We start from the raw sequence: 27,160 nt of genomic DNA, 5'->3' as shown, positions 1-27,160 counted from the left end.
ATCAACAATATTTTTGATAATATCTTATTTTTAAAGTATATTCCAAAATTCAGATAGTAGTTGTGGTAGATGTTGATTTAAATTAGAAAAAAATCAAATGCCTCTTTTTAATGTTTTATGACTAACAACTCATGGATAATTTAAGAATTCGGTTCCAATGGTATATTCCAAATTTGTTACGAGCTGTTAACTATCTGATTTTATGCATAAAAAATAATATATGACTATTCTTTAAAATCCTTGAGAATGCATTAAATCATTTAGTTTGGCCATGAAAAATACATAATAACTACTCAAAGATATTATTTCTTTAAATCGTAGATTTTATAAGAATATATGTACCAACCGAATTGTAAATATTCATAAGATATGTCCATTTTCACTAACCGTATATATTTTAAATCAGGGAGAATGCATTAAATCGTTTAGCTTGGCCATGAAGTATACGTAATAACTACACAAATTTTTTGTTCCTGTAAAACGTAGATATTATAAAGATATCTGTACCAACTGAATTGTAAATATTGCTAAGATATGTAAATTTTGGCTAACAATATATATTTAAATATTTTTGCTTGATCACTACACTAGGGATTTTCTAAACTGAATCTGAATACACTAGAGATGTAGTTTAAGCGTCAGTTAGAAACCATCGACTAAACTACTGCTATATAAACACCCATAGCATGCCAAAGTTTTCTCACCTCAGTGGCCTAAAGCTCTTGCCTCAGTGGCCTTATGGCAGGGACGGCCCTGCATAAACCCCAACAATCCAACCCCTAAAAAAAATTTTATATCATTTACCAATTAGTAAAAGTTTCACGAAACTGCTATCAACAATATTTTTGACAATATCTTATTTTTAAGGTATATTCCAAAATTCAGATAGTAGTTGTGGTAGATGTCGATTTTAATTAGAAAAAAAAATCAAATGCTTATTTTTAATGTTTTTTTGACTAACAACTCATGGATAATTTAAGAATTCGGTTCCAATGGTATATTCCAAATTTGTTACGAGCTGTTAACTATCTGATTTTATGCAAAAAAAAAAAATATGACTATTCTTTAAAATCCTTTAGAATGCATTAAATCGTTTAGTTTGGCCATGAAAAATACATAATAACTACTCAAAGATATTATTTCTTTAAATCATTGATTTTCTAAGAATATATGTACCAACCGAATTGTAAATATTCTTAAGATATGTACATTTTCACTAAGAGTATATATTTTAAATCAGGGAGAATGCATTAAATCATTTAGCTTGGCCATGAAGTATACGTAATAACTACACAAATTTTTTGTTCCTGTAAAAAGTAGATATTATAAATATATCTGTACCAACTGAATTGTAAATATTGCTAAGATATGTAAATTTTCGCTAACAATATATATTTAAATATTTTTGCTTGATCACTACAATAGGGATTTTCTAAACTGAATCTGAATACACTAGAGATGTAGTTTAAGCGTCAGTTAGAAACCATCGACTAAACTACTGCTATATAAACACCCATAGCTTGCCAAAGTTTTCCCACATCTATTGACAGCTACATTAACTACAAAAAAAAACTAAAATGTCTTCGATAGTGAAAATGACCTCTTTGAAAGATGTGAAACCTTTCAAAAGTGGTTGGAAAGTGCATATGAAAGTGTTGCATACTTGGAAGCAGCACAACACAGTGCATGGAGACACCCTTGAGATTGTGCTATCCGATGAAAATGTGAGTTTTCTGGTCATACGGTTATGTAAAATTTGGTATTAGGAAACAACAATTGTCTAAATTTGATATTTGCTCATCTATAAAATATGAGAAAGCCATTTTATAGTGACTTAACTTTTGGTATCACCATGATCTCCCTTTTGGTAATGGTAAATGTTCACTTCCAACGTATTTGTCCAGATCCAAATTTATTGTAGCTGTCAAATGGAAAATTCAAACACATATTAATAAACTAATCATGCTATATTCATATGGAAATTAGGGTTTATATTAATGTAAAAGAAGACAAAGTATCTGGAAATAACTTCTCTTTTATTTAAAAAAAAACTTGTTGTTCTCCATAGAAGAATGAAACCCATAATCTTTGTAGTTGGAATATAAACCCATAGTATATTATTCCTGAAAGGAAAAAAAAATAACCCTTTTTAACAAAACAACACTTAAACACTGATTCTAGAGCTGTAAATAATAACTTCAACAGTAGATAGAAATTGTCAAAAGAATCTTACGCTTTCTTGCCACTGTTATTTGGCTTTTGTTTTCCAGATTTTTTTTGAATCAATTTTAAAAGGGAAATTAGGCTCTATAGCCACACAAAAACGCCTAATTCACTATCTACACAATTACCCTAACAGATCTATACACGTCGTTACTTTTCTATATTAATACTGTTTTGTCCTTTATGTCAACCGGTGAAACCTGCAAAACAAAAAATAATTTTTAGTGTTAATTATTAAGCGTAAAACAGTAAATTGTGGCTTACCTTTCTCTACATCCTCTGGCATCGATTGGAGTAACCCCGTCGCCTCCGTCTGCATCTCTTCAATTTTTGACATCTCCTTCACTGTTATAAACATCTGTCTCTACTCCGCTTCTGAAATCGGCTCCCAATCGGCAGCGTTAAGTCCGCAGCGGCGCCTTCCAACAATCCGTTAAGTCCGCAGCGGTTGCAAAAGATTTGATCACCTTCATCTATACGAACGACACCATCATCGCGTCACCACCGTATGTTCTTCTCTTCTATTTAATGTATCAACAACAAAATTTGTCTCTTTGATGCGGTTATATGTATTATCTCCACTAATATCACAAAATACACTTATATTTTGTCGCCGTGGATGACCTAAGTTGATCGGAGAAGATGAACAGTTTCTGTTTATTTAGTTCTATTCTATTCGCATATGGAATAGAAATGTATTATGTTTGTTCTATTCCTGTTATGAGATGCAATATATTATGCTACTTTTCTATTTTATTATGTTCCATTCCATTTGATGATTACTAAAGAGTGTTTTATTTTGTTTAGAAATATAGTTTTTGAACAAGTAAATATCGTACTATGATCTAGATTGTGTAGTTTAATATTACATAATATAATTTAATTTACATAATATATGTTATTTTTTAGACTTTGATATTTGAGTTTAGAGTTTATATTTAGGTTTAGTGTTTATATTTGGGTTTAGGGTTTAGTGAATATAGTTTACGGTTTAGTATTTAGAAGGTGAGGGGATATAGTTGGGGTCAGCATTAACTTCTTCGATGAAATCATAGACATTTCATTATTTCATCAATATATACCATGCTATTTATTTTGTTCCATTCTATTTGGGTTTAGAGTTTATTTTTGGGTTTAGGGTTTAGTGAATCATATTTAGGGTTTAGTATTTAGAAGGTGAGGGGTTTTGGTTGGGGTAAGCATTAACTTTAATTTCTTCCATGAAATCATAGATATTTCATAATTTCTCCAATATATAACATACTATTATTTTGTTCCATTCTATTTGGGTTTATAGTTTATATTTGGGTTTAGGGTCTAGTGAATAGGGTGTAGGGTTTAGTGAATATGGTTTAGGGTTTAGTATTTAGAAGATGAAGGGGTATGGTTGGGGTCAACATCAACTTTTTCTATGAAATCATAGACATTTCTTACATGCAATCGTATATACATTTCATAATTTCACTAATATGTACTATGTTATTTATTTTGTTCCATTCTATTTGGGTTTAATATTTATATTTGGGTTTAGGGTTTATATTTGGGTTATGGTTTAATGATTAGAGTTTAGGGTTTAGTATTTAGAAGGATTTATATTTAGGGTTTATATTTTTCGTGTAGGGTTTCGTGATGATTGGATAGGGTTTAGTTTCTGGAATATTGGGTTCACCATTGGAAAAACATTACTTGTTTCTATTCTGTTTGGATATGGAATAGAACACTTCTGAACTTTCACACCATGTGTTTTAATTTTGGTGATATATTGGTATATTACATAATATAATTTAATATATAACATAATTTAGTTTAATATTACATACCATTATGTATTTTTTAGATTTTGATATATGAGTTTAGGGTTTATATTTGGGTTAGGGTTTAGTGATTAGATTTTAGGGTTTAGTTTTTATCTGATATGGAATAAAACTTAGATGATATGGAATATAAATCTTGATGCTTATGTATGTGATCAATAAAGTTATACGTGGATGGCTTTTGTAACTACATTTTTACCATTTCTATTCTATATGCCTCATGTAGAATGGTAATGCATCTTACTAGCTTCTTTAAATTTATGTTTAGTTTATGAAATTTTGGGGTTAACATTGGTTAAGGTTTAAATTTTGATATTTGGGTTTAGGATTCATATTTGGGTTAAGTTTAGTGATTAGAGTTTAGGGTTTAGGATTTAGGGGTTGAGGTGTGATTAGGATTGGGTTAGTATTTAGGGGTTTAGGATTTATATTTGGGTAAGGGTTGAATGATTAGAGTTTAAAGTTTAGTATTTAGAAGGTGAAGGAGTATGGTTGAGGTCAGTAATAACTTCTTCCATGTAATTTCAGATATTTTATAATTTCACAAATATGTACTATGTTATTTTTTTGTTCAATTCTATTTGGATTTTGTGCTTATATTTGGAGTTATGGTTTATATTTGGGTTTATGGTTTAGATTTGGGTTTAGGATTTACTAATTAGAGTTTAGAGTTTAGTATAGAGGTTGGGTGGGATTGAAATAAGTTTTCTAAGGATTGGATTTGAGATATGTTTTTATTTAAGGGTTGTAGATAGAGTTATAATTTTATACTATTTCATATAGAATAGAACTCCGTGGATATGTATGTGGTCAATAAAAATATATGCGGCTCACTCTTTTTTCTACTGGCCACGTTATTCTTTTCCACCTTTTTACCTGGTACCTGCAAAAATAAAAGATAAAACCGGGTAGTTTATGGTATAAATGTTAGATATTAGATTATGTCAAAATCAAAGTTAGTTACTTAATTTACATGCAATATATGGCTAGTTCACAAATTAGCCCATTTTAAAACGATCAGATTTTTATTAACAACTATAGATCAAAAAGAAAGACGTGAAATCAGATTTACCTTTTTGTGGTTTTTCAAATCTTCTTAGGACTTTGTCAAAGAGAGCTGAAAAGGTGAAGTTCGTCAACCATCTCAAACTCATCGTTTTTTTCACGGATGCCTTCAGGTCCAACATGCAAAACAAGTAAGAATTTTTGTAGATCCTTATCTCTTTTAAAATAAAAAGTTAGAGAAAATCACCTAAATAGATCGGAAAAGGTGAAGTCCGCTGTGGATCTACCAAGTTTGGAGCGTCAGGAAGGTTTCCAGCTAATCTTAAAAAAATTGGTAGTTCTTTGAATTGCTACCATTGATTTTCACCTCTACAAGCAGTCGTTTCCATCTTTACCACCACAAGTAAGCCGCAACCGTTCATATCATGAGTTCTCTAAGTTCAATTAAATTCATATCATGAGTTCTCTAACTTCAATTAAAAGTTTTGCCATGGAAATCGTCTTCCATAAAGAAACATCCGAACTAAGCCGAAACCGAACCGAGAACCAAACAGGTACCCTAATATATAACACTATTAATTATATATACATATAACATAGCTAAATATATATTTATAATTAAAAAATCTACTATAAATACCAAAAAATATTTGAAAATAACTAAATTATTATAAAGTATCCGAACTATCCGAAAATATCTGAAATCCGAAACTATCCGGATAGTATTATCCGAAATATCCAAAGTAATCTGAAATATCTAATTTTTTTTTTATCTAAATCATCTTTATTTTTTTAATATTAAATCCTAAATAACCAATATTTTACCCGAACTATACGAACTACCCGAACCGAAACCAAAACCAAATGAGAACCGCTTTTTTTGGGTATTTTCCGGTTCCTAATTTTACTATCGGAAACTAACCGAAATCAAAACTATTCGAACCAAATTGAACCGAAAATATGTCAAGTAATAAATGAATCCTCTAACCCTCTACCCGAACTACCCGATACCCAAAATACCCTAACCGAACCGAATCGAAACCCAAAATGCCCATGCCTAAATGTAAATATCAATATATAGTTTGTATTTTATATGATATGTAGTTTAATTAAATGATATATATATATATATTAATATAAACACTTATTAAATAAGACTTCTTACTCATGTGGTTTATAACTATTTATATCTTATTATAACAAAAAATTTAAACCATTGATAACAAAAATTTGTTTAAAACTTTAACATTTTAGTAATTTATACTCGTTTTTAAGAATTCAAAATACAACATATACGAAAAAATCTAATTTTTTATTATATGGTTACTGCAATTGTGTAATTTATTTTAATAACAAAATTTAAACAAAAATGATTGAGTGGATACAAATTGTTAATTAGCAAAACTTTGTTATTGGAAATCATTAATTGCATATATATATATCTTAATAACATTAGGTAATTTTGTATCTTTTATTTAAAGAAAGAATGAAAAATAACATTTAATACTAATAAATGATTTTATAATGAGTTTAATGAAAACTATAGTTTATATTTAGATGAACCAACTTACTTTTCTAAGGATTTCCGAAAATCATTCTCATGATGACATGTGTCATGCTTCTAATGTTGTAATGCTTCTCTTTTAATATATAGGGGATTTAGTCTTAATATGTAACAAATACAACACCTAATGTGTCCAAATATATCAAGCAATAGTCTTAACTGCAGGATGAGTGCTCGTTCACCCGAATAGAGACTTCCCTCTATATAGGATTCATGCATGAGCAGGGGCAAACCCAAGAAATTTTTTATGCGGGGACATAGTGTTGGTAAATTTTGTCAAAATACAAAATATTAAAAAAGAAATGTCAATGAAGGGATTCGACCCAAGGTTTGTGGGTTCATAGACTAGCTTTCAAGCCAAATTAGCTAGTGTCTTTTAATAACTACAGCTTGCAAAGTTCAATTTAGTACATTTTGTGTGGTGTCAAATGAACCCCATAGGTTTCCACGCACTGCCTATATAATGCTTTATCTAGGCACTAGGCTCAGCTCAACTCGATAAATTGGATGTTTTGGCCAGGAAACAATCTTTGATGAAAAATGTGGATTGTCCTTATGATATTTTTTTTATGATAGTTTAAGAACTTGTTTTCAAGTGTTGTTCCAAAATTTAGTTCTTAAGACATAGTAAAAGAAACAACATGATTCATAACACTTGAACAACCAAAACATAGTTAAAAGGTTTGAGTAGATCATATATAAGCTGAGTTCAATCGTTATCTTCTATTTCTTTGATGGTTTTTCTGGTGGCACATTGGATGGCTTGTGCATTGATGATAGCTATTAGCTTCCATTTTCGTTTCTTATCTTGTATTCTGACATATCATTAAAAAAATTATTTGTCTTAGGTTTTCGAAAGCATAAGCTTAAAATTCATTTATATATTTATACATACATAAGAGATTGTCTCTGGTTCGGATACAGAAAAACATGTAATTTAGTCCTCGAATGGCATGAAGATCATAAAAACTCAGATCAAACAGAAAACGAAGATCAAGCAGAACAAATGCAGATCAAATTTGTATGACGTATATTAAGTATTACGTTTTCTCCACAGTTAGATGCCATATCTATAAATTTAAAAATAATATTACTTCAATTATATGAACATAGATATAAAAAAACTGATAAAACTAATTAAACATAAGATTAAAATAATCATTTTAAAATAATAATTAATTATAAAAATATTTAAATTTATAATTATATGCAAATAATACATGCAATATAAATAACATGCATAAATTAATTAAATTAATATATATATATATATATTATATTTACATATATTTAAAGAATTATATGTAAGTTATATAAATAGTATAAATAACTAATATTTAAATTCATTAAATTCGGATATCCATAGGAAACGAAAAAATCACAAATATTAATATTTTTAAGAATGAATATCTGATCCGTTATATGCATATATATACATATATTTATAGAATTATATAAAGTTATATAAATTTTATATTTTATATAAGTTTTACAATATTTTATTTACTGAATCAGTAAATTATTTATTAGAATTTTTAAAAGTAAATATTTTTTTGTTATAAAATATTATTATTTTATATTATTTTATAATATTTTATATTATTTTATTATTTTTTCTTTTAATTTATTTTCTAATATATTTTTATTTTTATGGATCAAAGCGGAACATATAATTGATTATTCGGACGAAACAGATTGGATCATCCGGATATCCGATATGTGTTCACCCCTATTTTGAATATGTATATTATATATATATATATATATAAGTGTTTATCAAATTTAGTAATATTATTTTATATATATAATATGTCATTTTAATTATTTGTATAAGAAAATTCATCTTAAATTCTTTATAAAACACAAAACAAAAAACTTACACTTAAAGATGAATTTTAATTTGTTTTTTCTTTTTTGTAACTCGATGAATTTTAATTTGTGAAGGAAAGAAAAAAGTAATATGAAATATTGATAACTAAAGGAGAAAAAGTAGTTGTCAAAAAAAAAAATAAAAAAAAATAAAAGACAACACTTCATTGGGTTCATGTGTCCACTTATTCCTATTACTTGCAGATTAGTTTTTTTATCACATGAATTTTTCTGCATGCAGTTTTTATAATTTTTTAATATAATAATTTCTTCTGCATTTTTAATGTTGATTGGAGACAAAATGCAGATCAATCTGCATATTAATTTTTCCTGAATTTGTACTGCATTTATTCTGCACTACATTCATACTCTGAACTATTAATTTAGAAAACATGTATTGTACTGAAATTTCGCTTTCTTCTTTTCTCCAATATCCAAGTCGCATTCGTCGTGTGCCGTTGTTTCATCTCGTATCATTGCTTACCTCTCTTTATCTACGACCCAAGAAGTTTCTTTTCTTTACTTTTCCACAAAATATTTGCTATCTCCTCCCCTCCCCCTCTAATTCTTGATAAGACTTTCTTTATTTATGGTATTTTTAAAAATTTACCAAGACTAAATTGCAAACTAACCAAAATTGAAAGATTGATTACTTATTTTACCAAGACTAAATTGCAAACTAACCAAAATTGAAAGATTGATTACTTATTTTACCATAGTGTTATGTATATATACATTATGTTATTATGTTACTTTTTTGACTATTTCCCTGTAGTACCTTTTTATTAGTTATCATAATTCTCTAGAAAAATTGCATAAAGTTGCAAATGATTTGTAGCTTCTTTGTTTGGTCCTGGTTTACCAAAAGATAATTCTATATCAGAACATTCATGGGTTTGACCAGAAAAAGAACACGTAAACCAGTAGTAAGTAACGTGCTTGGAATCTTAACTATGGAAACAAATCTCATCAGACAGCAATTAAATCAAATAAAGAAACAAACGATAACTGATTGACCATAACATTCAAATGACAATAATACCCCCTCCGTCTTCAACCTCTGATCTCCGACAATGTCTTATTTAAACGAACTAAACTGAAAGCCCAATTTTCATTACAGAGCCTTGCCGACGTATCCTGTCTCCGACCAAATCCAGATCTCAAAAGCAAAAAAAAAACAACCACCAATGGCGTCTGAGAACAACGAACCCAGATCCGAGGAAATGCCGAGGAAGATAGCACTGGTCACCGGAATCACCGGCCAAGACGGATCGTACCTCACCGAGTTCCTCCTCGAGAAAGGCTACGAAGTCCACGGCCTGATCCGCCGATCGTCCAACTTCAACACGCAGCGGATCAACCACATCTACATCGACCCCCACAACGCCGACAAGGCTCTGATGAAGCTCCACTACGCCGATCTCTCCGACGCGTCCTCCCTCCGCCGCTGGATCGACGTGATCAAGCCCGACGAAGTCTACAACCTCGCCGCGCAGTCTCACGTCGCCGTCTCCTTCGAGATCCCTGACTACACCGCCGACGTGGTCGCCACCGGCGCCCTCCGCCTCCTCGAAGCCGTCAGATCTCACACCGTCGACAGCGGGCGCACCGTCAAGTACTACCAGGCCGGATCTTCGGAGATGTTCGGAGCCACTCCGCCTCCGCAGGCCGAAACGACGCCGTTTCACCCTAGATCCCCTTACGCAGCGTCCAAAGTCGCTGCGCATTGGTACACCGTTAACTACCGTGAGGCCTACGGTCTCTTCGCGTGTAACGGGATCTTGTTCAACCACGAGTCGCCGCGCCGCGGAGAGAACTTTGTCACGAGGAAGATCACGAGAGCCTTGGGGAGGATCAAGGTGGGTTTGCAGAGGAAGCTCTTCCTCGGGAACCTCCAGGCTTCGAGAGACTGGGGGTTCGCGGGGGACTACGTGGAGGCGATGTGGATGATGCTGCAGCAGGAGAAGGCGGATGATTACGTCGTGGCCACGGAGGAGTCGCATACGGTTGAGGAGTTTCTCGAGGTTTCGTTTGGGTACTTGGGGCTTAACTGGAAGGATCATGTGGAGATTGATAAGAGGTACTTTAGGCCGTCTGAAGTTGATAACCTGAAAGGTGATGCGAGCAAGGCCAAGGAAGTGTTGGGGTGGAAGCCCAAAGTGGGGTTTGAGAAGCTCGTGAAGATGATGGTTGATGAAGATCTTGCGCTTGCTAAGAGGGAGAAAGTGCTTGTTGATGCTGGTTACATGGATGCTCAGCAGCAGCCTTGATTCAGATTCTGATTCGATTCGAATCTGCTTCTATAGAGTTCGAAATTTTCTGTCTTTTTTTTCTTAAAAAAAATATTTATTTTGCTTTTAATGGGTTGTTTTGTTGTTTCTTGTCGTTTTATTAAGTTGTCCTATTTGTTTCCCTCAATGAGTTGAGGATGAAGCAATAGTGAGTTTTGTATGGAAGGGGTTAGAGGAAGGACGTCCTCTGTTCTTTCTAGTCTTTGTATCTCCTAAAGCTTCATCAAACAAAATTGTCTCTTTTACTTTTCCCTTGATATTTGGCTCTAATCTATATAAGCTCAGACATTACTTGATAGAGAAAAGGTTTGGAAACAGAAAGTGAGAAGAAAAAGACATATCATTCAAAAAATGGAACTAATTTTGGGGTTCACACTATCATGCAGACAGGAGTTACACCTAAGAAACTACTCCATCTACAAAACTATGCTCTCAAAAGTGTTTACAGCAGAAACAAAATGTTCTACTGTGACTTGTTTGTTGTCTTGTTTCTGTAACCTCCTGTCTGCATGATAGTGTGCAAAGATGCAAATTAAAAGGAAAAGAGATTGTGCAGTGATAACTCACTCGGACCTGCTGCCTAAGAAACTACTACATCTATATTTGGTTCCTTTGGAGAGCATAGTTTTGTCCTTGGCTCAAACCTCTTATGTCAACAAAGCTCTACGTTGGCTAACCTGCACGAGACCCTACTCTTAAGCAAACAGCTAATCACAGACAAATGTCAACACATTTTTAGCGAATTGGCATTTTGAAGTTACATTTCAGATCGCTGACTCTCAGTCTCAGACCCAAATCAAAAATTTACATTTGCGAGTGTACCTCTCACTTAGAAGCTACACCACTTTCAATTGGATCTCTTTAATTACAATGTAGAGAGCGACAAAACGCTCCGTTTCCACAGGCTTGATTTTTTGGGACGGGGTTTAATAGAGAAGTTGAGGCCATACATCTCCTTTGACGCCAAATCCATGTCAACGAACCCCATTAGCTTCCCCACAACAGAGGCGCTCTCTCGGACATGCTCCATGTCTTTGTTCTCTGACCATAGACGATGCGCCAGCTGAAGCCTCCTGTGCTTTGTGTTCAGCCCAATGCCCCATCTCAAGAACAGGTTCTCTCTCTCTTCTTTGCTCAGTTTCTTCTGCATCAGCTGACTCAGCTTGTACCTCTCCCTGTTCAACGCCCTCAAGCTGTTTTGTTTCACAGCCCCAAACAGTTAATAACAATTATATTTCAAATAAAGGTAATGTGCTTTATGTGAAGAGATGTACCTGGACATTGATGTAAGAGTGCGTCCGTTTTCGATAGTTTTGGTATTGTTGGTAAATGTTTCTCTGATGTACTTGAGCCTACGGAGTTCTACTTCCATGTACAAGCAATCTTTCTGATCTCCTCTGAAGAGAAGGAAGAAGTAACTTCTATGTGCCATGGAAACGTTGCAATCATGCCACAGCTCTATTATCTCAATCTCGAGTCTGTTGAACTCCAACGACCAGTTCAGTGGCGATGTTAAATAGTCTTGTATGGGGTCCACTGCAGCGTCCTTGAAACTCTTTGGTGATCTCAGCGCCAAGAACTTCTGTTCTATGTCCTCCATCTGTCATAAAGACAACATTTTAGTGTCGTATCAAGTATAGGTAAGCGGAAAGCAAAGCTCTGAGTGACCAAGTTAGTAAAACTAACCGATAAATGAATGATTCGCTTGTCTCTTTGACGACCAGTCTCTTCACCTTCATCCTGGCTGATGGAACCTCTACCACTTCTCTGACGCTCAAAAACAGGAGCGCTAGAGGAAGACACCTGTGAGCTATTCAGTGATGGCTTTCTCTTTTTCTCAAACCAAGTTGCTGGCATGCTCATCTGGCTAAGATGCTTTGGTAATGGCGGCCTCTTGATGTTGGACGGTTTCAGGTTGCTCTCAGCTCTTTCTTTCTGATACCACCTTGTCGGTGTGTTAGCATCTCTCTCGTACTCAAACAAAGCAGAGGAAGAACTCGATACAAAGCTTGTTCCGCAGCTTTGGCTTCCAGTTTGCGAATCCTTCTCAAGATGCCAATCATAAGGCTTTTCAGGAGACATAGTGAGAGAATCTGGATGTGTATGGTCTCTTATGTGGTTAGAAGACTCTTGAGGAGTTGCTTTGTTCGTTAGTGACAAAACACGACTTGGAGAGACTTTAGCGGGTTCACTTTTTTCTTTTGGTTGGACAAAGACAGCACTGACTTCCTTTACTTCTTCTTCTTGAATTTCCGTTGGTGGTATTAAGTTCTTTGAATCTGGTATACATACTGGAAGGATACATGGCTCTGGATACATGATGATACCGGGAGACTCTGTTTCTATGCATCGAAGTTCCGTGCAAGTATCTTCAGAATCCACCTCACTTGGTTCGTCAATTTCTTGAAGTCTCTCCTCCTGGACACAAGACTGATCTTTCCTCTTCTGAATGTGCGGTTCGTTTTGACTTTCTTCCTCACGAATATTAAGTCGAACTTTAGTGAATTTCACAGGAGTTACAAACGAGAGGTGTTTCCCCGGGCTAGTTGCACCAGCACCAGATTCTATCCTAAAGTCTGAAAGCTGGAAGACATTCTCGTGAGAACCGTGCTCGGTTGATTGTGGGGAAATCATACTAGACTGATGAGCAGGGCTTTCTGGTGTTATATTTAGAGATTCCCAAGAACTGCGCACCCGCAGCTTGGGGTATTGATGTCCAAGAACCACCTGTACAAATACCAAGTCGGGATTATAAATCAAACAGTTGATTCGGTAAATATTCAAAAATGAAAATGACGTACATTTGGATGGTCTGAGTCTGTTGATAATATCTCCTTTCTTGGTGTTTCTCCAGTAACTTGTTGGAGATCCTCAATCCGAGAATAAGCCCGCTCTAATAGTTGTGCTAGCTGGAACACCTCTTTGTTTAGCTGTAAATAATGAAAGAGAATGGAAGTTTTTAGAGTGAATGTATCATGAAAAGGATTTACATCACCAGTATTAATGCAGCTAACAGTGTCCGGTAATAATAATTATGGTCGTTCCAAGAAATTGTATTTTAACTGGTTTTAGGATTAAGATATCTTGACAGGTTGATTGAAGTAAATGGCAGTACCTTTTCAATCTGAAGGTCCTTCTCCATCAGCAATGCAGTTGTATCAGACACAACAAGAGCTTGACGAGGGATTTTCAACTCACTCTCCAGTTTAGCCAACTCCCTTTGTAAATGTTTAACCAGAACTTTATCAGACATGACGACATTGACTTGTGCATTTGTCGCCACCTCCTTTGCGCAGCTTGCGAATAACAATGTGTTTCTTGATTGCTCAACGTGGATTCCTGCAGGACTCAGGGTGCAGATTATAGCAGTTCTGGCGTTTCCTCCCAACGACGTCTGAAGTATGCGTGTCAGCTTTGAGTCTCTGAATGGAATGTGCCCAGTTTTTTCTTTACTGCATTTAAGCTAACGATACCATTTAGTAATGTAAAAGGAAGGTACACAAGTTAATAGCAGCTGCAGAAAACTTGGTAACGCAACACAACTAGGTAATATTCATATGTTTCAGCTTGGGAACTCAATCAAAGACAATAAAGAGCAGCTCAGCAATCAATAAAGACAGGGGAATTTGCTTTAAAACTCGAAGAATAAAGAGTAGACTAAGGTGTCACAAATCAGGGAACTTCATTGAAGCTAAAAGTGTTACACAGGCTAACCTTAGCTTTCGAATGACAGTTCCTAGCGTTAGTAAACTTCGGTTTATATGACCACCTTCTTTCAACCTTGTGCCAGCTGATAATGATTGAGACGCACGCTCGCTTCCCGCAAGATCAACAAAATTCTGCAGGATAATTAGCTAATCTATGAGCTTATTTCCTCTTTTTTTCCAGGATAATTTATGATAACAATTCAAAGTACATACCACTGTAGCTGTGAGTGTACTAAATTTTTCGTTCGCTAAATATTCACGTGCTGTGCTTTCAACCGTCTGTAAAAGATATCAGTCAGAAAAAGTTGCAAAAGAAGTTTGTTTACAGAAAAAAATGCCTTACCAATCTCAGAATCTGATGGGAGCGGGAACTAACTTCATTTAAAGCTGTTTCTCCAATTTGTCGTTGAGCTGCAAAAAATTAGATGATCCTAGTCAAATGGATGCTAAACATCAAAAGTATTAATGTACATACACGTTTTTAGAGTCAATACCTATACAGATTGATAAAAGTTCCTTAAAATGTTTCCAGTCCCGCAGAGTTTCTTCAGTTAATTTCTCAACAATTGTCCCTTTCTGTCAAGAAAGCAAATGACCAGCAAAGTAAGTATATGCATAACCAATTCCATAAGTGGTTAAGAATAATCAGCCAATCTCAACTTGTACCTCAGGATCATCTAGAATTCTGAGGGGACTAATGTCTGTGCTCAAGAGGTCTCTTACAGACTCATTATAGATCTCCATGGCTGAGAATTTCAGAACGAATTCTCTTTCCTTGTGCTGCAGAAACACACAATTGAAAAAGGCGAAAGTTAGTGAATAGACTCGAAATAGTGCGGTAAGATTACTGTCTACGAGTCTATCATAAAGTTAATTTCACCTTCTCAATGTAGTCATATATATCAGCCAAGGCGTAATCAGTAATTCCACTCATGGTGTACGTCTTTCCACTGCTTGTTTGTCCATATGCAAAGACACTAGCTGAAACCAGTTGAAACGTGTATACAACTTGAGCCACAGTAGATAAAGACTAGAGAGCAGTACTGGGCATGCCTTACCATGAACCCCGCTAACAACAGAGAGAGCCACTTCCTTCGCCCCTTGATCATATACGTCCTTGGTACAACACTCAGGGCCAAAGACTCTGTCTAGAGGCATAGGAAAGGTCAGCAAAAAGCATTTGATGAAGAAGCTAAGAAAGTCTTACCAAATGTGTAGGCAGTGGGGTACATGGAACGCTCGGAAATGGAAAGATGGCTCCTGTATATGACAGTTTCATCATTAATACACTCCCAATCAGCCACATCGTTCCTAACCCTTTCTCTGACACTTAATGGCCTCAGACGAACAGAAACAAAAATCTTCTCTTCTCTCCCGCTAGATCCTTGCATCTGATCCTCTATGGCAGCCATCTTCATCACTCACCTCCCTTCTCTCATCCTATCCCCAAAAGAAACCCGGACCAAAAATAACAGCAATGTCATAAATACATATATATATAAGGGAGAGAAGGTAATTAACAACGATGAGACAACCAAGTCACTGTAGATCACGACTCAAGTAATGAACTTTGTCTAATTTCATGTCTTGGGTAGAAGAATATTGTCTCTATCCACGTGTTTTTATATTCAACATATGTCAGCAGAGAATGAGAATGAAAATCAGTAACAACGTCGTCGTTCTTTTGAATCATTGTTTTGAGAGAGATAAACATATACTCCCTCCGTTTTTACAAAAAAAAAAACCATATATTCCATCCACTCTTAAAAGATGTATATTCTGGAAAAAAAAATTGTTTCAAAAAGATACAGTTTTTACTTTTTCAATGTATGATTTTATGAAAAACTGTAAGTTTCAAAAAAATTAATGGTGTTTATTGAATTTCTATTGGCTAAAAGTTATGAAAAATTGTTATTCACAAAAAACAATGCGTATTTAATGAGTTTTCTTAATATATGTGAAAAGTCTAGAATAAGCATCTTTTAAAAACAGGGAGAGTAATATTTAAATGTCTTTCTTTTTCTTGCATAACTTTCAAGCTTACTCTTAAACTATTGTTATTGCCTACAATCACAATTCACAAACAAAACGAAACATATCAGTTACCTTTGGAGGAATTGACAATAATAAGTTTGCAAGGATTTTCACAGGAGTTTCTGCAGAATGTTGAGCAACTCCATGTGCAGTGAACTTTGACTGCTTATTACACCTGCTTCCACAAATAAACAACAAAGCCGTAAGACCCAAGTAATGTGAAGAGCCCCCAAAATTCATCTCACATTGGAATTTTTAAAATCAATGAATGTCACAAATTTCAAAAATTAAAAACCACAAGCATTTAACACGAATCCATCGCACATGCCACGCTCGTCAATTAAGAACAATCAAACGAAATTCTAACCTCTGCGTGACACCTGATGTACCGACGGAGGAGGAGATCGGAGAAAAATAAAACAGCAGAGATTCTTCCGTAGACCTATTACGCTCGTCAGAGCGATAAATCAGGTAATTGAAAAAAGAGAAAGAGAATCGGAATTGCGTAGCTGTTAAATTGGCTGCTTCATTGGTGGATTTAGGAATTCGCTAATTATAATTAGCGCGCCTAAAGAAAGAACCAGCATTACCAATTTAATCAGAGCTATTTTTATTATTGTTTCGTTAAATGGTTCTAGAGTTTTATTGTCTTGTTGCTTGCTGACAAATCATACAATTTGTCAAACATTACTTTTACTGCAAATTGAATTATGTTAATTTGCATTGTTTTAGATAAAAATTTAATGTCTTTTGATATTTGCGACTAATTACATAATATTGCATTTGTTTTTATTGATTGAATTAATTTTATTTAACTAGATTTTATGTAATTAATTTAAATTCTTTAAAATTTGGAATTTTAATATGTGTATTAATGTTAAATATAATCTAAAATGAAACAAAAAGAGTAAATAATAAGCAAAATTTGCCAACCAGTTGCAAAATTCCAAAGATCCCTCATCAATTATCATTGACCACATATATGACAAGTGCCAACATATGAAAAAGTGTGGCTCAGTTTGATTATCCACAGATTTCAGAAGAGAATAATAAATGTTCTTTAGACAATATATTTATTATATTCCTAAGAATAATAATTAACATTTATACAACCTTGATTTGGATTGAAGAGGGAGATTACATAGGTACAATTTTGTAATCACTGTTGGGTTTATTATCAGTTTTAAGTTGATAAATCACATCAATGGCCTAAACACGCATTATTTCAATCTTAATGGTACATCACATCACAACCACAAAAAGAAATTGCTTTACTCTGCAAGCAATGATTTCTATCACCATAATATTAGGCCTGGACGGATCCAGATATCCGAGAAATTTGGGGTATCCGGATTCGGATTCGGATCCAACTGATCCGTAAATTTAATATCCGGATCAGGATTCGTGGTTTTCGGATATCCGGATTTCGGATATCCGTTCCGATATTCTATTATCCGCGGATATCCAAATCCGGATCCGTAAAAATAATTAAAAATAATATTTTTTTAAAAAAATACTAATTTCTTAATATAATACATAGATCAAATATTTATAAATATATTTATATATGTCTATAATATTGTATAAACTAAAATATAATATTATAAGATTAATTCATGTATAAATATTAATATATCAAATATAAATACTAATGAAATTTAAAAATTTAATGTGTTTTAGAAATACGGATCCGGATATCCGAACCTAAAAATTAAAATATCTGGATTCGGATTCGGTTTGGATGGATCCAAGATTTTACTATCCGGATTCGGATCCGGGCACCCCGGATATCCTATTTTTTGGAGCGGATCCGGAGTGGATCTCGGATAATAAGTTCCAGGGCTACATAACCCTTCATGAATTTTTATTTCTCTTTGGTCTTTATAGTGATAAGTTAAGTTTTGGAAAAAAATATTTCACAAAACTATATATTTTAGTGTTTTCTATAAATCTTTTATTATTAAAAAGTAAACTGTACATACCATTCGAAAAGGGAAGCTAAACTAATCAAATAATCTTAAACGTACATGTAAAGTAGATAATCTTAATGGACCACTAAACTTAGCCTTTGGTACATATATAATTACCACTAAACTTAATATATATACAATTCTAAAACATAAAGTAACTTTAGCCAAAACAGAAAACATACGAAATAATTTATATGTAAGCCAAAATTTGCTTCAAAACCATATATTAATCGATACACTTATTAAAACGTCTACAGGATATGTTAGGAATCTCACACTGATGTTGACATGGAACCTATAAAAGTTCGACATAATACTAAGTACAAAATGATTCAAGTAGAATAGTACTTAATGATTCAAGTGAGGAATGTGTTGCTGATGCATATGTTAGTTTATGATTTGGTTTGAGATGCCTAAGAGCCAAAAATGTCACTATGCCCAATGAACATAGATTAATTTACTCTTTACCAACTATTTCTGAACTAAAACCATACAAAACTTTACAGATTCTAATCCATTTTATCTGTAGAGAAAATGGATGAAGTAGCCAGCAAACGCAAGACACAAACGGTGGAAGTCTCAGCGAAATAACAAACTCCAAGATCAAAAAAACATTTTCTCTATGCCACATGAAGATAACAATGCTCTAATAGTGTGTGTTTCACATATCCGAGATAAGAAGTTAAGAAAAGAGCTAGAATGCTACCTAAGGTAGCTCGAAGACACCCAAAGCAAAACATAGCTTAAGAGCGAAGACATGACTTCAAAACCTCTTGGTCCTTTGATGAAGGGTGGGATCACAGATACCATCAAGAAAGTCCCAATCAGCCACGAGAAGATGAAAGATCCACTCCTGTTTCATCACAACATCAACCTGATCAGTTGCAAATCCAAAAATCAATAATATAGTAAAAAGGCTTTGTGATTATTACCCGTAAAGGAAAGACCAGAACTTCTTCTTCAGCCTCTGGTGGATGAAGTAAAACGTAGCTATCACCGATAACAAAACCTGCAGAGTGGGTCCTTCTTCTGTCGGGAACAGAACCGTAAGAGCACCGAGAACTGCAAAGGTGACTGCCGTTTTGACAAGGAAAGCAGTGGCAGGAGTTTGGAACCTCTCGAAAACAAAGTTCACAGCTTTGGACTGTCTCACTTCCCGGACCTTCTTCGTTATGTCGATCTTGGGGTTCTTCCTCTCATGAAACTTCTGCATGATGATCTTGTCATGAGCTGATTCGATAGCGTCAACACTGGGTTTGTGACCAGAGTACTGCTGCATAAGAAAGTTCCTGGCGCCTTGAATCTCATCCTCTGAGGCCATCCGGCTTATCCCAAGCCGCTTGTATGGATCTTTGACATTGATCCGAGGGAACACAGCTGAACCAATGGAAGAAGTAGCCAGGAACATTAATCATTTTTGCTTCTATTACTGACAACAAGTTCAACTTTAAGTAGCAACAGAAGAACCATTTACAAGTATAACCAAGAGATGTGTATATATATATATACCAGTTGAATCATCTGCCACGTCACCAAAGGAAGAACTCATGGCACGGGGAATCATAGCATTGTTTCTTTGTGTAGGAAGTGCCAAACAAGCCCTATGCAACATCAAAGACAAAACCTCCATGAGAAAGAACTAGTACATGCTTAATCAAAGAATCTCCAAAACTACCTTTGAAGAAGAGGAGAAGCTGATGCATCTAGACGATTCAGTTTGGCAATAAGAGTAAAAGGTTGAGAGGTTCTCTGAGATGTACGCCAGCGAAAGTGAAACCTGGGCGGAGTTACGGTTAGCCCAGACGCAGTCATCAGCTCGGGCAAAGAAGACCGGAGCTTTGCTTCACAGCACCAAGTTCAATCCCTAAAATTCAAAAAAAAATAAAAAGAGAAACCCTAAACAATGGTGGCTAAACCAATTGCACAATTACTAATGCAATTAACGCAGCTAAAAACTGGAAGCAAACATCCTATATTATAAAGTTCAACTTCTCGCAGCTCCAGGGATTTAACCAAAAGCCAAGTCTTAATACTATAAATTTGAAGCAGCTTCGAGAACCAAAAGAGATAAAATGAAGAGATTACCAGACTAGAGTAGAAGAGAGTATCGCCGATGAAAACAATTTTCCTTTTCGTTTCTTGCAACGGATAGACCAAGGGCTACCTACCTGCACAAGTAATATATTTTGTATATTTGTGTTTTTGATTAATTTATCGGGTTTGGAACGCTGTTAACAACAATCCGTCGTAGTCTAGCTGGTTAGGATACTCGGCTCTCACCCGAGAGACCCGGGTTCGAGTCCCGGCGACGGAGTTTTTTATTTACTTTTCATTGTATCTTGTTATATTAAATAATAACAGAACCCTAAACTCTCAACATTCCGTCGTAGTCTAGCTGGTTAGGATACTCGGCTCTCACCCGAGAGACCCGGGTTCGAATCCCGGCGACGGAGCTCTTTTTTACTTTTCATCGTTTACACGATATTAACTTTTTCAACTGAATAGAAGCTTTATACCATTCATCTAAGTAAAAGATGTTTGTAATCATATTAGACAGAATGAATGGAAATAATATCCAGAGTAACTGTTATTATAAAACTTGATATCAACTAAACAACTGTACATCAATTTTTTCAGACATTTTAAAAGTTTTTTGGGTAATATCCATAGCATGCAGCTTTTGACGTTAGAGATTTACAGAGTTCTGTGGTAGAAGATAGCCCTCTCGAGCCAAAGCATAAATGCCAGCCCCCCTACAAAGACAAATAGATTGATCATTCACATGATGAGGGAGGAGTTTTCATTCAGCAATATACAACACATGAACTTGCAAAATATATGTCTACAGGAAAATTGAACATCAATGAAGAATTAGCAAAGGGCATACCTCCTCGAAGGTAGACGCACATCATGACTGGAACAAAGTTATGGTGGCTATATGACCGTTCTTCATCACCTGCAAAATATTAGCCCAACTTTAAAGCTTCGTCTAGCAATCTACACAAGGATAACAATTACTGAATTAAGGTTACTAGAAAAATCCTTCACCTCAAAAGCAACATCCTTATAGCCATACACATATGTCGATCCAAATGGGTTGCTAGTTGAGCCCTGTGTCTGAATCGCTGCTGGTCCACACTCCCCGAGTACTTCCTATAAGGTGAAAGCAAAGGTTTCATCACAAAAATGTCCTACCTCATTTGTTAACAGTGCTATTCTCAGTTATAATCATGCTGTTATTTTGATTATTTCCTCAATGCTTCCACACAAAATTCTTCAGATTATGAGCAATAGGGTTGGTCCAGGCCTAGGATAGACTAGCTTCCTATCATTTTCCTGTATGCTTGTATAACTTTGATCTGAAACTAATTACCTTAACCTGCTCCCAATTCGTGCTTGGAGTGATCTTGTTTCCACCTCTGTTTGCTTCTGTCTCACCCTCTCCAACTGAAAGCAGCAATAAAGCATAGTTTTCTTGAAAAATAAGACACACCACACATCTGCATAAAGGATAATTAATTGACATGAAGCTGCTACCATTTGCATCACTTACCAGAGATCATGAAGTTGCACTTTATGTATGAGTTGAAATCAGCATGACCAGGATAGTTGGTGTGAAGAACAAACTTCTTAGCCTTGTGAGTCTGTAAAAGAGGTAGAGTCAGTCATGGATGGAAAAAAACATATGAAGGGAGGGAACGTATTAACTCATTTTGACGAATTTCCTACCTCGCCGTCAAACAGGATGTCGAAACCACGAGTAAAATAGTTGTAGAAGTAATCACCACAAAGAGTTGTTTTTGGTCGTAGATCTGACGCGGAATGAATAACCATTTGATCTACCTGGAAAGCAAAGTACAAATTTAGAAGCAGAAACCCAAATGGGAAACGAACTGTGACATATTATGGAGGCAACATAGCAAGAGAAGCTAATGTAAGCAGCTGTTAGCGATTTACAGCAAACAAGTTTAGAGAGACGGGACCTGCTTTGGGTGGATCCCACAAGGTCGTCCTATTTCAGTCCATACATCCTGCACGGAGCATGAAATGATGAATTCCAAAGAAGATCCACAATAAGACAGGCACTAAGTTTACCTGTGGTGATGCACCAAAAGGCATATGCTGGCCTCCAACAGTAAAGTATAGTTCCTTCCCAAGCTGCATAAATATGTAAGGAAGTCATGCGAAGAGTTAGGAGGTGGCTTACTGCTAATCATGGTTACTAGTAGAAGTTAACCCCCAGTAAATGAAAAGATCAATCCACACCTTGACGTGAACCTCTTCCATATAAAGACTGCCAGGAGCCAAAGGAGGGACAGAAGCTCTATCCATCAGTTTTCCCACACCAACTTTTTTGTCACTTGATTTGTCATATATAGACACCCGGCATGTAACTGGTGTGGTGCCATCTGAAAACTCTAATGGTAGCGCCACTATGTAGAAGAAAGAGACCAGTCAGATATTGGGACAAGACAGAGAAAAAATAAACAGATTTCTCTTGGAATCAGGGGAAGAACATACCTTCTCCATCATGGCAGCAGTCCGTATACTGGTCGGGAATTGGAAACTCGAAAGATAGCCCCTGCCATCGTTAAAAAATGATAAACATTGACAGAAGAAATTCATGCATATATGGAAGAACAATGTGACCGTATTATCATCTCTTGCTCACCGGGTAGAACAGAGCGTAAACCCCTCTTTCTTTATCATAAATCCCAGGAAAGGTCGGTCCAAAAAGTGCATAAACAGCCACAAACGTAGCCAGAGTTGATGGACCTCTGAAGTCCAAGAGAAAAGACAGTCATTACAACAGTAAACTACACGAAACTCATAGCTTTTAACTCACCCAATCGTAGAATTTCCGTAACGCATCTGGAGCCGCTTGACATCATATATCTCAATAAGGCGCAACCTCTGCAAACAAAATTTGGAAGAACAATAACTAAACTAGAGTGTATCTTTCAATAACAAAAAAGAAGAGTAAACTGTATTGCACAAAAAAAAAAGTTCACTCCACTTCAACAAGAGTAAATGAGGATAATGTTTCCAACACAAAAGATCAAAAACAAGTATGAAGCACAGCATTTTGTAGTAGTACCTGAGACGAGGGATCAAAGCGAAGATGAAAGCCATGATCCGGAAAGCTAATAACAACATCCAGCTTCAGAGGATCCTATGCAAGCCAAAAGAATCATCAAAACAAAAATCAAGAAGCAGTGAATCAGAGTGATGAGTACAAACCTCGTCGTAGTATTTGACATGAACAACATCATATACGTTAGGATCCTGCTCTATTTTCCCAAACGCATCACAAATTGGCATTCCTGAGAAACAACACCATCGTCGGTCAAACTGATCGGAATCGTCGATCAAACTGATCGGAGGCTGAACAGTGTTATGGTGAACTAAAATACAACGGTTGCTAATACTATAAGCAATCAAAAGAATCCTAAAACGGCACGCAATCGCCGATCGCAAACCGATGCCGATCGTCATCTTCCAAGTCCGATAACGATGATTAACTGATCCTCGAGTTCCGAAACTAAAGAAAAGCAGCAGAGATTTTGAGAGAAATCGCATACCGATATAGAAAGGTCCGATGCCGACGCCGGGTTTGAGATCGAAGACTGTGGAGCCCATGGCGGTACCTTCCAATCGTCGGCTTGTTCTCTGCATCGTCGATTTACCGCCGATTTTGGAGTAATCCTTCATTTTATGATCGGTTCTTGGCCGGAGACGATAACAATCTTCCTTTCTTTTTCTTTTTTTCTTTTTGTTTTGGGTTGTTGTTGCGCGCAAGAGAGGATAACTACTTTTACACCCAAAAAAGGTTACTTATGAAGACGGGTCGGGTCTTTTCGCAGTTGACGTACTAAATTCATTTAACTTTTTTAACTGAGGAATACAGTAAGATAACACTAAAAACAATTTTATACAAAAATAGTTTCTAAAAATTAAAATAACCTAAGTTTTAGTATTAAATAGGTAACAAAGATTTTCCCTAGATTAAGACTTAGATTTTAGAGACTTGATTAGGTAAAGGATTTAGGGATTCGAGTTCGGATTCAAAATTTAAGTTATAAAATTATCTGGAAAATGAGTTTTGAAAAAAGAATTTCGAGAAAAAAAATCTTTTCTCTCTCTGTAGCAGTGGCCAGGATCAAATTTCATAGGAGTCATTTATTAAAATTAGTTATGTAATATTATTAAGAGATTATAAAGATCGGTAAAAAAAAGAATTGATCTTGAGTAGTGGCAAATCCATGTAGAGAGATGGGGTGTCATCTAACACCCGTTAAATCTCTAAATATTCTGTTTTGTTCACAAAATACATGTAAATTCAGTAGTTCTAGTGGTTAAGTGACCCTCTTTAACACCCCTAAACCATGGTTCAAATACAATCACTAATCACTGATACCTCTATTTTTTTTTAAGTATATATCTTGACACAAATAAAAATCCTTCCTGGTTCCGCCATTGATCTTGAGTTATAGGGGTCAACCCGGTGATTTTTAACCAAATATTCTAGCAACTGCATAATATAAATAAATAAATTTCATAATTTCAAAAAATCACAGGGGTCAGTTGACCCTCCTCCCCACCACTTAGCTCAGCCACTGCTCTGAAGTAACAATTTTCTATAGTCTGAATGTGAAAATTGAGTAGTTGCCGAATCTTGTCTATTTTTGGGAAAAAATCAAATTCTTTTTTAAGTTTTAAAACCAAAAATTTTGAAAAAAGTTTTGAATATTTTATTTTAATATAAATATGTATAATATTTATAATATGTATGTATATAATATGTATAATACTAAATATTTATATATATATATATATATGTATATGATATGAGTATAAATGTTTTTACCTCTGTAATAAATCATATTATGATCATTTTTATCCTTGTCTATCTTTTTAGTCATAACATATTTTTAGGTCTATTTAGAAGATTTATCGTTTTAATTCAACGTAGAAATTTTAAACATATTATTCTGATTATAATATTTATATTGTAGTAACCTTTTTTATCAGAGCTGTTAACGTTTTAAATTTTCTTGTCTTTGGAATGTTTTTAGTATATTGGTTCTCCCTCTACAAAATCTCGTTCTAAAATTTGATAGACGAGACGCATGCAGCATACTTGGATCTAGCTAATTATTAAAAAATAAAAAAATTAGAAAAGTATAATTTTTATAATATATATTTTAAATATTCTTACAAATATACTCTTAATATCTTTTATACCGAGTATAACAGAGATAGTTTTGTGGTCCAGCGGTGAGTTGAGAAGCTTCACAAACATCCCAACCCCGAGGAAAGCTGAATCATGCCCTTTTTATGTGTTTTATAATTTTATTAATGAAGGTACAATCATAATTTTCACTTTTTATCTTTTCTATAAACCTAATTTGTAGTGTCTTTCTCTCTCAGTTAAATAAATTCTCCATCTTCTCTCTAGATTTCCTCCGTCCAGCCGACGCTGTGGACTCCTATAGCCACCGTCGATCTAGTTTTGTGTTTTCTTTCTCTTTTTTTTTTCTGTGCATGTCTTCTGAGAGGGAGAGAGATTGACGTTTTCCTTTAGGTTTTGGTTTATCAGACCAAATTTCTGACTCTGAGATGTGGAGGCTTCTATAGTTCTGTCGTCGCCGGCTTATGTCCCCGGTGGGAGGGGGTGAAGGCTCTCTAAACTCTGCATCGCTGCCTTTTGGCTAAAGCTCCATCACCTTTCCTTTAAAGATGAACGAGGCTGTCTCTTCGTAGTGATTTGGTTTCTGGATTCCTTCAACCCCTAGAAATTCTGGTGTATTGGATGAGATCTCGACATTGGTCAATGGATGCTCTCCAATGGATGGAGTTAGGCAAGGAAGGTGTATGAAGTGTTTGGTGGCTTCGGTTTTTCCGGATGAGATCTCAACTCGCTCGATGGACGCTCTCCGTGGAAAGAAGATCAGACGATGAAGGGGTCGCATTGTGGTTATTGTTCCGGTGAATCGCCGCTTAGTTTCTCCAGCATTTTCTCTATGGTGAAGTCGTGGAGGATTTTGTGACGCATGTTATTCCTCGTTGTTGAGGTTTAAACACGTGTCTTTCTCAACACGCGTGATGTCAATAGCGTGTAATCGTCGGTTTGCCTTCTTAGCTTGTTGGGTCTGAGCCCATGTTGTCTCTTTTGTTTTGCCTGTTTAGTTTGGGCTTTTAGGTGTGGATCCTTTGTTGTATGGATTTTCTTACTTTTAGGTTTTGTCCTATTAATAAAATCTAGATGGCAAAAAAAAACCCTAATTTGCAGTAGTTTGATGTTTTCGAACAAACATTACTATTTTGACTATTTGTGTCAACTTAATTTACCTTATTTTAATACTAAAATATTATTTTTTTCTTTATAAATATACTGATTTCAAACTCAAAATTGCAATAATATATGTTTTTAACAAAAATTCGAAGCAGCAATAATATAATCGTGACAGTGAGGTTTCACCGAACACTTTACCAGCGAGGAGTCGATCACTTCAGACGTGTTTTCGAATCAGAATAAAAAAAGTCTCTAGAAATTTATGAGTATATATATATATATTAAGGAGGGGTTGGTGAGAGTGGAATTTATGTAAAATTAGTTGATTTTAAAAGTTAAGAATTTTTTTTTTAAAATTTGTAAATAGTTTAAAAGAGTTTTTAATAT

General features: G+C 34.9%; 4 protein-coding genes and 2 non-coding genes across 8 annotated transcripts; 3 read left to right on the top strand and 3 right to left on the bottom strand.

Moving 5' to 3' along the window:
• The first annotated feature begins 9,347 nt into the window (after positions 1-9,347).
• Positions 9,348-11,023, top strand: LOC125578415 (GDP-mannose 4,6 dehydratase 2-like). The gene has a single exon (XM_048741042.1). The coding sequence runs from the start codon at positions 9,663-9,665 to the stop codon at positions 10,743-10,745; it is 1,083 nt and encodes a 360-aa protein (XP_048596999.1). The 5' UTR covers positions 9,348-9,662; the 3' UTR covers positions 10,746-11,023.
• Positions 11,024-11,474: 451 nt separating this feature from the next.
• On the bottom strand, positions 11,475-17,154 carry LOC106359530 (kinesin-like protein KIN-7G). Of its 3 annotated transcripts, XM_048741041.1 has the most exons (16): positions 16,875-17,154; positions 16,580-16,682; positions 15,681-15,913; positions 15,532-15,621; positions 15,354-15,454; positions 15,140-15,253; positions 14,968-15,049; positions 14,817-14,884; positions 14,687-14,752; positions 14,481-14,605; positions 13,882-14,218; positions 13,568-13,696; positions 12,610-13,493; positions 12,453-12,579; positions 12,041-12,366; positions 11,475-11,959 (listed from the first exon to the last, which is right to left on the bottom strand). In XM_048741041.1, exons 3-16 carry the CDS (start codon positions 15,889-15,891, stop codon positions 11,632-11,634), a joined length of 2,988 nt encoding a protein of 995 aa, XP_048596998.1. In that variant the 5' UTR covers positions 15,892-15,913; positions 16,580-16,682; positions 16,875-17,154; the 3' UTR covers positions 11,475-11,631. The 3 variants fall into 3 exon arrangements, with proteins under 3 accessions (XP_048596998.1, XP_048596997.1, XP_013654755.2); XM_048741040.1 differs by having other exon boundaries at positions 12,453-13,493; XM_013799301.3 differs by lacking the exons at positions 16,580-16,682; positions 16,875-17,154 and having other exon boundaries at positions 12,453-13,493; positions 15,532-15,617; positions 15,681-15,907.
• A 1,924-nt stretch (positions 17,155-19,078) lies between these two features.
• On the bottom strand, positions 19,079-20,683 carry LOC106367716 (protein CHAPERONE-LIKE PROTEIN OF POR1, chloroplastic-like). The gene is made up of 5 exons (XM_013807544.3): positions 20,563-20,683; positions 20,153-20,341; positions 19,987-20,078; positions 19,410-19,854; positions 19,079-19,330 (listed from the first exon to the last, which is right to left on the bottom strand). Exons 2-5 carry the CDS (start codon positions 20,287-20,289, stop codon positions 19,180-19,182), a joined length of 825 nt encoding a protein of 274 aa, XP_013662998.2. The 5' UTR covers positions 20,290-20,341; positions 20,563-20,683; the 3' UTR covers positions 19,079-19,179.
• Positions 20,684-20,718: 35 nt separating this feature from the next.
• TRNAE-CUC lies at positions 20,719-20,791 on the top strand. Its single transcript has one exon. It is a non-coding gene; the product is annotated as a tRNA-Glu (tRNA).
• A 66-nt stretch (positions 20,792-20,857) lies between these two features.
• Positions 20,858-20,930, top strand: TRNAE-CUC. The gene has a single exon. It is a non-coding gene; the product is annotated as a tRNA-Glu (tRNA).
• A 71-nt stretch (positions 20,931-21,001) lies between these two features.
• Positions 21,002-24,316, bottom strand: LOC106359712 (PHAF1 protein At3g51130-like). Its single transcript, XM_013799393.3, has 15 exons — positions 24,060-24,316; positions 23,719-23,801; positions 23,576-23,650; positions 23,324-23,391; positions 23,150-23,255; positions 22,999-23,059; positions 22,744-22,910; positions 22,573-22,635; positions 22,461-22,508; positions 22,207-22,320; positions 22,031-22,121; positions 21,851-21,924; positions 21,526-21,630; positions 21,365-21,433; positions 21,002-21,230 (listed from the first exon to the last, which is right to left on the bottom strand). The coding sequence occupies exons 1-14, from the start codon at positions 24,187-24,189 to the stop codon at positions 21,386-21,388; spliced, it is 1,233 nt and encodes a 410-aa protein (XP_013654847.2). The 5' UTR covers positions 24,190-24,316; the 3' UTR covers positions 21,002-21,230; positions 21,365-21,385.
• Positions 24,317-27,160: the final 2,844 nt, after the last annotated feature.

Source organism: Brassica napus, chromosome A9 (assembly GCF_020379485.1).
Source record: "Brassica napus cultivar Da-Ae chromosome A9, Da-Ae, whole genome shotgun sequence".
NCBI classification, from domain to species: domain Eukaryota; kingdom Viridiplantae; phylum Streptophyta; class Magnoliopsida; order Brassicales; family Brassicaceae; genus Brassica; species Brassica napus.
The sequence above is the reverse complement of the archived record's forward strand: the minus strand, read 5'-3'. Positions and strand labels throughout refer to the sequence as shown.